This window comes from Crocodylus porosus, unplaced genomic scaffold, assembly GCF_001723895.1.
Source record: "Crocodylus porosus isolate Cpor-Errol unplaced genomic scaffold, CroPor_comp1, whole genome shotgun sequence".
In the NCBI taxonomy this organism is placed as follows: Eukaryota; Metazoa; Chordata; order Crocodylia; family Crocodylidae; genus Crocodylus; species Crocodylus porosus.
The window spans coordinates 15,453,032-15,466,268 of record NW_017728951.1 but is presented as its reverse complement, the minus strand read 5'-3'; the positions used below and the strand labels follow the sequence as shown (position 1 = coordinate 15,466,268).

Below are 13,237 nucleotides of genomic sequence, written 5' to 3'. Positions count from 1 at the left end.
GGGGAGAACCAGGGCTGTGCTCGCCGCACCAGCCAGGAGTGCAGCCCTGGCTCTCCCCACCTCCTGCTGCCAGAAGTCAATAACAGTGCAAGGGATGGGGACTGAGCCTGGGCTCAGTGACCCACCCCAGAGCTGCGATCCAACCCCCGCCCCCCCCGCAATCAGGTGCGGGGCGGAGAGTCAGCCCAGCTGGACTGACTCTCTGCACCCGAACCCAATTGCAGCATGGAGTGGGGGAGTGAGCCCAATTGAGCTGACTCTCTGCCCTCGCGCCTGATCTCAGTGTGGAGGGGGGGACGGAGGAGTGAGCCCAACTGGGCTGACTCTCCGCCCTGCACCTGATCGCAGCAGGGTGGGGGAGACGAAGGAGTGAGCCCAGCTGGGCTGACTCTCTGTTTCCCCTCACTGATCTAGCACTGGGGATGGGGAGTCAACTCAGCTGGGCTGATGCCCAGCCCACTGTGCAATCTAGCACTGGGGGTGGAGAGTCAGCCTAGCTGGGCTGACTCTCCACCCCCAGCAAAACATTGAAACAGCATTGAAACAGCCTTTCAGTTTCGATGGAGCAGAACAGAACAGCTGTTTTGAATTTAAATGAAATTCGAAACGGAAAGCTGTTCCTTTGAGCTGTCAAAACTGAAGGCAAAATGGAAAAGTGCCATTTCACACAGCCCTACTATCTACCTATCTATCTATCTATCTGGTGTATGTAAGTGCTCCTTACAGGACAGAGTCAAAACAGCTCCACTGCACTGTAGCCCTCTATTGCCAACAGAGCCAGATTATTCCCTTCTGTTATAAGTAGTCCTCTCCTGATTATCAGGAAACTCCACAAGGATACCCTCCTGGCCTTCCTCATCAGTAGTGCCACTAGAAGCTATGGAGGTTTGTATCCCTGAGACCAACTTACATCAAGGCTTTGCCCTTGGGAATCCCATAACATGCAGTGTGCAATGGCCAGGCTGCTGTAGCTGGCTAATGGGGCAGTGATCAGACCTGAACCTCCCCTCTGGGGCAGGGGAAAGGATGGCGTCTTTCCTATACAGAAGTTATCCTACAGAAGTTATCCTGTCCCCTGACCTCAAGGGATGGGCCCACGGAGCATGGGCTGTTCTGGCTTGGTACGCTGTAACACGGTGACACTGCAGCATATTACTATTTCACTAAAGCAGCTGAGTGCCAAGTCCCACAGTCTCGGTTCATTTAACAGGCTTGACCTGGGCCAGCTTTAATGGTTCTGATTATTTTCTAAGTCATTTGCCCAATTCTATTGTAAAAGCAGAGGCCTGACATAGCAATTCCCACACTCCTTATCCTGGCAGTTTCTCTCCTATCATCCCTGTCCCTCATTAACCCAGCTTGTTGTGCAGGTGCAGGGGCACATCTGGTGTTCAAGATCACCCACTGCTTGCAGGCCCCTCCAAAGCATGGTAAAAGCAGTGCTGGAGTGAGCACAGTTAATTGTTTTGTGCTTGGTTCTGCTGCCCAATATCCTTTTTCAGGAAAGGATGAATTGGAACTGACATACCAAAGGCAGAAGCTGAGCTTGCAGATGTAACCCTTTAATCTCCTTGGTTTGCTGGGTTTAACATAAATCCCTTCATCTTTAGGAAATGCATTTACACGTGTTACGTCTCTGCTGACTTTAATTTCTTAGGATTTAAAAAAAAACACCAAACAAGCCAACTATAGTGCACAGAGAAGATGGCCAAACAGCTCTTTCAAGGGATGGGCCTACAAGACCCAAGCTGTCTGTCCTCCTAAGTCAAACATTTAGGCATGTGCTTAACTTAAAGATATTAGAGTTGTTCTGTTGAGGCCCACGGAGCCACTCAGGTACTTATAGTTAAGGATTTACATAACTGCCTTTCCAGAGCATGGCCCAAGAGCTCAATGTCTTGCAGGAACAGCCCAATGGGCTATTGAGACATTTGGATAAAATCCCGACTGTCCCTCCCTGAAGCCCATTGGCGGCCGGAAGACTGAAATGCAGTCAGATCACTACCGGTCTGTTGTACAGCAGACAAAAAGCAGTGTCAGAGGCTGGGTGGAGGGGTCCCACCCCCACCAGCCCACTCAGGGGAATGTTTTCATAGTTATCTCGTGAGATATATGCAGATGTGCAGGTGTGGGGGGAAGCTGATAGAAGCCAGAGGTTATCAGCAGCACAGGTCTACTGGCAGTAAAAGCCACTGCAAACGGAGACAGTCCGCAATGGCCAGTGGCCACTAGTATAGCTGTGGCAGCGACAGCGCTCAGGCCCTGGCCGTGGGCTGGATGCAGCAGGCCATCCTTTCGCCGTGCACCGAGGTCACTCCCACAAGGGACCTTTGTTCCTGGGTTGTGAATTGCACCCTGCCTGCGGTTGTTATCCTGTTCATCACAAGACACAGCTTCTTCACTGGCAGGGGAGATACCAGAAGGTGTTTGTCAGCCCAGGTGGATTTACTTACCTGGCAGGGGAGATACTTTTCTTCTTGGCTTTGAATGACTTGGTGTAGTTTGAAGGTGTGTGCTGCAGGCAGGCTGACCCCTGTGAAAGTCTACAAATGCCTCCAGATGTGAGGATCTTGGCTCCACAGTTTATGCTGAGGGGGGAATTGCTCTTGGGCTTTCCCACTAGCTTGCTCCTTTGGCATTTTAGCTAGGGGCAAGCAAGACTAGAGGGCAGCTGAGCTCCAAGGCCTCTGGCCTTGAGACTTGCATGCAGGATGCCTGCCATGGAGTTGGGAGTATCTGAAGCCCCAGGCTGAAGAGTCTGGGGGCTAGGATACTTGCCAGTGGTAGCGCCACACAGACATGAATGATTATGCTGTGCTCAGTCGATAGAATTCAGAACTTATTTGGCTGATTTGGCCCAAAACATGGAATTAAAAAACCCACAATTTCTTAACGAGAATTTGGCTTACTTTGGGAATAAGCTTTTTCTCTAGGAGCTGCCTCTCCACATAATTACAGACATCTGCCTCTGGATGCAGAAACCCAACTCCATCCCTGCAGGAACTCACCCATTACACCCAATGATAAACAAATATTCAAAATCATTACAAAATATAAATGATAGGACTTTGTTTGTAGAACCAGGGATGTCCTAAGAACAGGCTCCAAATCCAAGCAACATATCCCCTAGCTTGCCATGTCAGTCTCTTCTCCAAGCATGTTCAGCACCCGCAAATTTTAAAAGTCCTTTGTTTGATCTCCTCACTCATTGTCCAAGCTAGTCCAAGGGTAAAGTACATCAGGCAGAGAGGCTACTCCTCCTGCACCAAAGCCAATTTCAGATGTTATTAACTCAGCTGTTTTCAGTTATTACATCTCCCCAAGGAGTCTGGGCCTGGTAACCCTTGGACTAATAGTCTGCAAATTTCAATTTAAAAACCAAACCAAAGCTACCGCCCATGAAAAGTATCAGACATAAGCACAAGAGAGTAAATGCTTTGTAGTTTACAAGATTTTTGAAGCTCCAGGGATAGCTGCAGTGATTGAAAAAGCACAGCAGTTTCTGTTTTCTGGTAGCACCAGGAGGAAAAGGCCACCGCATCAGAACTAGGTGCCGAAAGTTAAAGTCCCAAATCCATCATTTGGATGGGGCAATTTTCAGAAGTCTTGGGCACTCAACAGCTCCCCCATTCCTCCTAAAGCATTTCTGAAGTAGAAGTAGGCCGTTGGAGATATGGAGTAAGCAGCCTAACATTCAGTAACAGTTCATTTGAAAAAAAATCTTGGCCTAAAACAACCACTGGTGTCGCAGTGGCGGAGTTCAAGCATAAACATTAACGAGGTCGGATGCTCAGGTGGTATAAATCAACATACATAATCCACTGACTTCAATAGAGCATCTGATTTCTGCCAGCTGTGGTCCTGCTCCAGGGTGTATTATCTGTAACAGATCTATAATACGGGGTCTTCATAAAGTGCTTGTGCACAGCCTAAGTTATTCAAGTTTAAAAGTCCACAGGGACTTTACGAAGACCCTGTATATGCATAAGACTGTAAGATGCATGTTGTTACTAAGACAGTCTTTATGGCTGAAGATATATTTACTTAAACTTCTATTTCTGAAATTAAAGAAGCTAAGCAGCGATTGTGTAACAACTATAGATACATATATCTACAAAAATATGTACATATACAGCTACAAATATGTAGCTTCCCCGATAGAAAGTGGTATCATCAATGTTTCTTTCTTTATTTACACGTCTACATCTATTTAAGGACTGGATCCTGCAGAGCCTTACTTTCAAGGTACTCCAATTGAAGTCAGACTGGATAAGAGTGATGCGACCTTTGTTGATATTATCCATACTGATTCGGCTCCTATGATTCCATATTTGGGTGAGTTTCCCAATGCAGGTTTGTTATTATCTACATAACCATCAGTATGATGAATGAAAAGAATATGCATCGTGGCGGCATCTATGCACCACAGTCACTGAACATGACCCCATTCTGCTAGATCCTGTGTAGACCCAAAGGGGGGGGAAAAAACCTGCTTCTGCCAACAAAGAGTTTACAATTGACTAAAGATGTACTAAAGATAGTACAGAAAACACCAATAGCTTTGTGTAGGTGCATACCAGTGGGTAGGCACATGCATATGACAGCATTAAATTAAAATTTGCTTACCCCTGTTGCAAATATTTCAGGTTTTGGAATGCGCCAAGCTATTGGGCATATGGATTTTTATCCAAATGGAGGAGAAAACATGCCAGGATGTAAGAAGAATCCCGTGTCACAGATTGTAGACATTGATGGAATCTGGGAAGGTAACTAGAGGAAGTAGGTGATGATCTCTAGCGCGGGTCACCATCACTTTGAATTGACCCAAGTTTTCTTGTTTCAGGCGGTTTTGATTATTTTTGTTACGTTTGCCAACAGTTACAGCTGTGCAGTTTTCAGCGCAGCCCAAATGTGTTCACTTTAGTGCAGGGACTGAAAAAAAAAAAAGAGTAACGAAAAGGCTTTGCTTCTGGGAGACCTATCTGACAGCAGAAACAAACTGCTCGAGCAGTGCCAAAAGCCTTAAATGTCCTGAACAACAGCAGTCAGGGCTTTGTTTTTATGATGGAGTTACCTAGCAGCTGCTCGGGGTGGAGCGATCGCAGTCAATTCTAGCTCTGGTCTGGAACCTTTGTCTATCGTTTTTGTCACCCGGGGTCACTACATTGACTTTGCTTCTATATTGGAGGCATCTGCTGAAATGATGTCCTTGTGTGTCTATTCTTAGATGGTTTGAAAAAGTCGGGACCATGACAGAGCACCTAGATTCTTATTTTTACACTCTTAACAGAAGCCTTTATTGACAGAGCCGCTCGGTGTTGGTAGTCCCACGAAGTTAAGTCGCACTTGACAAAATAAAAACAAGGCATGCTCCCTCCCTCGAGTTGCTTCTGGTGTAAAGCTCCGATTCTTTTCTGTACGAATCTGTGAAATGATTATTTGCAATAACTGGCCTGTTTCTACAGTCTTTGCTCAAGCCAAATATTTGCTGAAGGCAATAGGATGTTTTGAGTTACTGATCAGTAATGGGGACTTGAAACATGTACACGCATGCACACACACGCACAGCTATACAGAACGACTCCTTTTTAAAAGAAAAATTCAGTTCAAAATCATATTTTTTTCTCAACTTGAAAATAATAATTCTTCCCCTGCCCCCCACCCCAAATTCCTCAGCCAGCATAAACTGGTCCCAGTCCAAGAATTTGGTGTGAAGGCAGGACACGACTGGACACCTTCCGTTTTGTTTCCTTTTACAACACTGTGAGGTGCTACCTACGATGGCCTGGTTACCCAGCAACCCTTGTTTAAAACTGCAGAGCACTTCAGAGTGGGACTACTCTTATGAGTAACTGTTCTCCAGCATGGGCCAGGACTGTACAGTCAGCCTTTGCAAGCATTACAAATCTGTGCTTTATACCAGTGCATGCAGCCACTATAAAATGAAAGCTCAAACTGTAGCTCTGGCATTTCATGAATTGTGACGTGGGATTAGTGAATCTGTCAGACAACATGACCAGGGCAATGCCATCATCCTTATCTAGATGTTTAGCAGAACGTAAGACGTCACCACCCAATAACCACATGGTGGGACATTTAACAGCAGCTGCTTCTTCCAGGAACTCGTGACTTCGTGGCCTGCAATCATTTGCGAAGCTACAAGTATTATTCTGACAGCATCCTCTTTCCAGACGGATTTCTAGGATACCCCTGTGCTTCGTATGAAATTTTCGAGACGGTAAGTCATTCTCCTTCCCTGGGAGAGGGGTCAGGCTACAATAAGTGGCACTTCTCTGAGCCATAGCAGAGCAAGAGCTCAGTAAAAATAGGCTACAGCAGGAGTTCAGGCCTGGTAGATGGACATGTTAGGGCCTCCTCCCGGACTGGGTTTGGGTGGGATGAAGAGGGGAAGTGATATGGTAAGGCACAGCTAAGCCTAGTTCTGCAGTAGCATGAAGGCCCTGGTGGCTTTGGCTAGAGCTGCCTCCGTAGCTTCCTCTTCTGCTTTGTTGTGTTGCAAGAAACTCAGTAATACCTCCCAGACCACTTTAAAATATGATGTTTTCAAATGATGAAAAACAGAGCAACCCATGTAAGGCTCAGGGTTCGGTATGCACTCACTTAACATCTGCAGATGGCCTGAAGGGCATCATGCAGGTGGGCAATGGCCTAAAGTCACTTATCCCATAGCTCCAGGCATAATCCATAACCCACTGTTAGTCAAAGCTGCAGCACTTCTGTCAACCTCCCTGTGTGGCCCGGTCACAATCAGAAGGGAGCAGAGCCCCGCTATACAGAATAACAATACATAGCACTTGCACACAGCTTCACAGCTTCAACAAATCATATGCTGAGGTGGCATTCAGGGACTCAGCTAAATTGCACGAGCTTTTCCTAAACAGCTAGAGGGGCTAATCTGGAACATGTTGCTGCAGAGATTTAGAAACAATGGGATTATTAAACTATTGCTGTCATTAATGGATCTCCTGGTTTTCTTTAGGAAAGCTGCTTCCCGTGCCCCCAGTATGGATGCCCCAACATGGGTCATTACGCAGATAAATACAAGGGGAGTCTTGGTTCTCAGTTCCAGAAATTTTTTCTGAACACCGGAGAGGCCAAGAATTTTACTCGTAAGCCTTTACTTCTTATCTGCTTGCTTATAAACCGGTAGGGCATTTAAACAGTTTCCATCTCTCTTTAATTCGGTTTTAACTGACAAGGTGCTTGCCAGTGGTGGTGACTGGGACAGTGGAGCGCCACACCCCCGAGCCCATTTTCCTCGGTAGTCTGCCCATACCGTCTTCTGACATAGTGCCAAGGCTACTCCACCTTCCCCTCGGGAGACTGGAGCAAGAGAGAGCAGAGCCTGCTCTGCCAGTTGTATGACAACGAAAAGTTCTCCTGAGTACAAGGAATTTCTCCTCTGGATTTCAAACAGGGTAAAACCCAGGGTGTACTGATTATGGACTGGAAAATACCAGCCCACACTCTTCAAACTGGTTCCTTACAATACCACCCCAAACCGAACAAACAGCTCTCACATCCTACATCCTTTCTATCATGTTATGGGCTATTCTTTTTACAAAGAAATGCAAACGCCTCTGAATTTGCACAACTGTCTGCAATGTACATTGTGGGTGTAATGCACAATGTGAAGCAATCGGGACTCACGGTACAGGTGATATCTTTTATTAGACCAACTAGATTTTTTTTTTTAATTCTTTTGCAAAAAACAAAATTGCTTTTAATTGCAAAAATCTAGTTGGTCTAATAAAAGATATCACCTCTACCATGAGTCCTGATTGCTTTTGCCACTACACCAATACAGATACAACCTGGAGACCTGACACAATGTGAGAATTTGGATTTGCTGGTGCTTTACACCTATTTTGTACACTTGTAAACGACTGCACAAGAAGTGCGTTAGGACACCAGGCTCTGAGTGTTATCCTATGAGGCCATTCAGCTGTACTTTTCTGTAGTCATTCCCATGAGGTCTAGATATAATTGTGAGCTCAAAGGGAAATGATAGGCACCACCCCACACCCAACTTTCAGTACAGGATAATGACAGAAAACCAAAAATTGTCCCTTTCTCCCCCCTGCAAGGATCCGATTTAATTCATTTTATTTCTCCTGTGTAGGGTGGAGGTTTCATGTGTCTGTGACAATATCTGGAAAGAGTAAAGTGAAAGGGCTTGTACATATTGCCCTGTATGGAACTGGAGGAAACACCAAGCAATATGAAATTGTCAAGTAAGTTCAGTATTATTGTGGAAAATATGCTATTCCACCATATCAAAGTTTAATATTTTTAATTCATTGTTTTTCTTCAACCTATTTTATAGGCCAGATACTGCTCTCAGGTATGCCAGTACAAATCCAGAGTACCTGGACCTGAACTGACTCTAGATTTATACCAGAAAAAGAAAGAGCTAGAATTTAGCCTTCCGTCTTTGATAAGAATAGCAATACATCATCTGTGGCTATCTTCTGATCTCAGGTCCACCGTGTAAATCTGCTATAACCACACTGATTTCAGAGATGTTAGCTGACTTCCACTAGTGGAGTTCTGATCATTTATTTTTCACGTTTTTAAAGTGATCTTTCCATTATATTTCGGTTATAAATGGTACCACCAGTACTGCCTCTAGTCAAGGCCGCCTGCCATACATTTTCTATTATAAGAACTATATCAATGCTCATAACTTTCCCAGACTTTACCATTTGGCCAGAAATATCCCAAACCTGCATCAAGCTGTTTTAAGTTTAATAGTTCAGCTATTAAAGGAGCTGTTTAGCCATTAAAGGCTAGGGAATAATATGCTGCTCTGCCCATCTTAAGCACATTCTTATGCATCAAAAAATAAATAAATAAAAAGCTTGAAAGCCTCCAGATTTCATAACATGGCATTTAAATTTAGCAGGGATCAGTATGGCATCAAGGGCAAACCTATTTGCCATCCCCAGGCAAATTCATTCAAATTTGGCCAAGTTATGACATCTAAAAGATCTCAGGTGGCATATATTTGATCAATGTTTGGCAGCTAAATTCTTCAAAGACAGTCTGTCCTGCGCATGCTGCAGCCCGTCCCGGCTACACTTGGCCTGTGTCATCTCCACACAGAGGAGAAAAGAAGGAAACTGTCTGAATTTAATGCAGAAGTGTGAGAAAGCATTGGGTCTGGGGAGAGTATGGGAGCAGTGAGAAAGAGTGGGTGGCTGAGACAGATGAGCGGAGTAAGGGGCACAAAGACAGTCCACCAGATGGGGAAAAATGCAAGGAGCCAGCTAGACATTTGGATAGGCAGAGGCAGAAAAGGGGCAGGAGCAGGGGGAATACGGATAACTGTGAACACTAGCATAATCCTTCTATGCAAACTGGCCAAATTAACGCTGCACATGGCTTGGCTCAACTCTGCAACCTTCATATTCTTTTTAGCACTTTATATAACATAAAGCTTCCATATAGATATATAAATATATGCATATGGGTGCGTCTGCTACTAAAAGACTGAACATTAACAGCTGCATTGACAGATGTGGTCTGAACTTTCCAAAAAATCTGCGTTTTAAATTCAGCTGGAATCCCGCAAACTCTTTTGAAACCCCCAGCTATCGTGCCTCGCACATAAAGCCATGCATTACACACCTTTGTGGTTTTTCTGCTGCAGTGAGAGCGGGTTTCTGTGTTGCGAGTTAATAATCCTGTTTGTTTTTGTTGTAGTGGGACAAGCGTGTCAGTACTGGATTACAGTTTATGTGATCCAGTTAATAATATGCTATGCTGCCATGGAAATAGTGAGGGGAAATAGATTTAATGGTGGGGATATTATAAGTGATTTTCATTATGCTATTTATTCTGCTAGACTGAATTTAGATTCTCCAGGGAAGCTGGATTTTGACACAGACCACTTAGTAAGCAAATTTGACTTGATGGGCAATCCATATACATTTTTGACCCATTTCAGTGTCTTTCTCCATATCTTTTTCCCACACCCACTTTCACGCTGTTCTCTCTGCCTGGAACTGCCTTCCTGACCTTGTTCACCTCATCACCTTCCTCCTTAACTGCCTAGCCAAATCCTGCTTCTTCATAGACTCCCTTGCTTAGATACATGGAATTACTGTAGATTTATGCCACTCTGGCAAAAGGCAGAATTTAGCCCGATACCTCTAATCAGAGAACAGTTCAGGGGTCCTGAAAGAAATGAGAGATATTAGCAAGAGCCCCCTCATAATTCCTAAGCTCATTGAGCTAGCTTTTTTAGCAATGCATGGAGATTTTGTTGCTTTTGATTGTGGGGAAAGAGGGGCAGGCTAGTATTGAAGAGGCTTTTTTTTTGCCCAGTTGCAACTTGACCCTCTCTTTTCTTTGCTGGATCACTAAGACTCCACCTGCCTTAAAAACTCAACCATGGTATAGGCTTGGTTCCTCCACGGCTCTCTCCTGACATTCATTCAGCACACCTACATTTTGTATGCGTGCATGCATGAGAATAAGGCAGCATCTGAACTGAAGCTATAACGTTTGAGCAACAAGTGGTCAAAACTCTTCCTACGCTACCATGGAGAAGGATGTGGCCACCAGATTGAGACTCACTGCAGTTTACCAGGGTGCTCTAGACGTGGGATCAGGCTAATCTACAGACCAGATCCGCCCAGCAAGGTGCGGGAAGAGATTTGAACCAGCGCATCGGGGAGCTCCCTGCAGCCTGGATTAAACCCCAGGCTCCATTAACCTCCGGGCTGCTGGCCACACTGACACCTCTCCCCACATCAGCAGCATCTCTCATGGGGAGGTGGGGGTGAGCTTGATAACAGGGTTAGAGCCACATTTTCTGGCATGCACCAGGTGGGATTTGGGGGATATTCAGGCTCCCCTGGCAGCCTCTGATTCACAAAGCAGCAGCCTGTCATTGCTAAAAGACACCTGACCTCTGCTCTAGAAATACCCGTTTCAGAGAAAATAAGGCATTTGCTATAGGGCCAGGGATATAGCAGGTAAGTGTGGCTTTGGGCAGCAGTTTTACTGAATACAGTGGTTTCAAAAGAGCTAGACTGGAAAATAGTGAAGGATTCTTCAGTTATATGAACATATACATGAATGTACATGGGGCAAAGCAGGACAATAAGATGCTCATTAGGTGACAAACTGAAAGCATTATTTGTTATTAGCATGGTGCTATCGCTACACAAGCAGTTGAACTGCATTGGCAATTAATATTAAACCCCAGGTGACATCACTGGTTTTTATACTTTTTTTTTCAAAGGGGCACTCTCAAACCAGGCAACACTTACACAGACTTCATTGATGCAGCAAATAACATTCAAAATGTTACTATGGTTAAATTTCTTTGGAACAACAATATCCTAAATCCAACTCTGCCTCGACTGGGAGCAGAAAAGGTCACTGTACAAGAAGGAGAAAATGGAAAAGTGTATGTATATTTATTACAAAAATCTTGAATGCATTTAGGGGTGTACTTGGTAGCCGTGTTGATCTGAGACAAAAAGACATACAAAAAATATATATAGTAAAAGGTATCACTTTGGAACCAAGAGTTCTATTTTTCTGTATGTCTTGAACGTATTTAGGAGCTATAAAAGTCAGTCTTGGTCATGGGTTAATAGGACAAGAATAGGCACCTAGAGTATTAAAAAATACCTCAGGAAAATTTAATTTCCTTCCTTACTAGAGAAGGATCAACAGTAGGCTACTGGTACTGTAACTATTTTTCTTACATAGTATCAAGGAAGGGATTTTAAATGGCTGCAAGAAGGGGAAAGTTCCTGTGAAAACCTCTGTGCACTGGATAAAACAGATTTATCGTGGCTTAGGCAATCTCCATACATGTTTGTCTCGTTTGCAAACATCAGTCTATTGGGTAATGAAATGTCGATACCAGTGGGTTTAAATCTTTTTTTCATTCGCTACAAAATGTCAAATGGAGGTGTGGGTCCCTTTGGAAATTTCAAATGGGGGCACAGACCTCTTTGACTTGTAAGTGTGGGTATTAACCTGCTTTGATCGATCATAGTCACCTTTTGTGGAGCCCTTAGCCATGGTCTGCAGACCCCCGGGGTCCACAGACCACAGGTTGAAAACCTGGCCTCGTGCATACCCAGTCTGCACCCCACCCAGCCCGGCTTGTGCTGGCCAAGTTGGAAACCACTGTGTACGACACGGCAGCTGTTGATCAGAAGGTGTCCTTTGAATTAGACCGTCTGAAGGCAGAGGGTGTCAATCAGTTGACCAGCAATGGTGGTGCGTTATCTTGTCTGGCTCCTGAATGGGGATACACGTTATCGGGGAAGGACAATAAATGTATCAGAGAAAGCATTAAAGTCACATAGCTAAAGGCATAGTATCATGGAAAAATAGAAGGCATCTCAAAAGGTTATTTAGTCCAACCAAGCCAGAGAAGCCAAACGGTGTGAATGAATGTAGGTCCTCGACATTGTAACTGGAAATTGTGGTTTACATTTGGCAACTCAAAGAATTTTCTTGTTAGTCAAATGTAGTAATGTCCTATCGTGGCCATGTCAAATGAGGAGTTAGGTTAGCTTCTTTGTATTATAGACCCATTAGTATAATTCTGTAAAAAGGACATACTATAAGTATTTTTATATATGTTTTTCTCCTCAGATTTAATTTCTGTGGTACTGAAACTGTGAGAGAGAACGTCCTGCAAACCCTTACTTCTTGCTGATAGTATTCAAAAAATGTCAGTGCTGTCTGTTAAAGCCAATAAAAACTACAAATGCACTAGAAGCTGGGGCCCTCAGTCATTATGGGATGATGCATTACAATTTTTACTATTTGTGCCTTCCAGCACCCAGAAGTAGCGAAGCACCGCCCAGACAAACAGAAAAATCTCAGCCCCAGATCATCCTTCCCAAGCATCTTCTTGTCCATGAATATAAGGAATTCCCTTCTACCTTCCATAAAATCATGGGGAAAAGGAGATTCTTGACAATCCCTACCCCTATCTCACCCCACTGGCTTTCAACTTTGAGTCCTCCTTAGTACCTGGGTACAAACAGGTTTGTCTATGGATGCAAAAGACATACAGAAGTAGATCCACCCTCAAGACCAAGAACCCATTTCTCTAGGATAAGTATGTTTTAAAGTCCAGGCATCAACCACTGCTCTTTCCATTTCAGTTAGCATCACATATAGCATTTTTAACCCTTAGCAAGGGAAGATCCTAGGCCACAAACCTCACTGCAACAAT

The 13,237-nt window shown here is 44.4% G+C and overlaps 1 protein-coding gene across 1 annotated transcript in view; it reads left to right on the top strand.

Moving 5' to 3' along the window:
- LOC109323880 (inactive pancreatic lipase-related protein 1-like) overlaps nucleotides 1-12,771 on the top strand; it is an 18,834-nt gene extending 6,063 nt beyond the window's left edge. The window contains exons 6-12 of the mRNA XM_019555540.1: nucleotides 4,216-4,335; nucleotides 4,647-4,766; nucleotides 6,120-6,238; nucleotides 7,001-7,130; nucleotides 8,144-8,255; nucleotides 11,273-11,440; nucleotides 12,649-12,771. Coding sequence (XP_019411085.1) covers nucleotides 4,216-4,335; nucleotides 4,647-4,766; nucleotides 6,120-6,238; nucleotides 7,001-7,130; nucleotides 8,144-8,255; nucleotides 11,273-11,440; nucleotides 12,649-12,712 — 833 coding nt within the window. The 3' untranslated portion in view covers nucleotides 12,713-12,771. The remainder of the gene's footprint in view (nucleotides 1-4,215; nucleotides 4,336-4,646; nucleotides 4,767-6,119; nucleotides 6,239-7,000; nucleotides 7,131-8,143; nucleotides 8,256-11,272; nucleotides 11,441-12,648) is intronic.
- The last annotated feature ends 466 nt before the right edge of the window (nucleotides 12,772-13,237 follow it).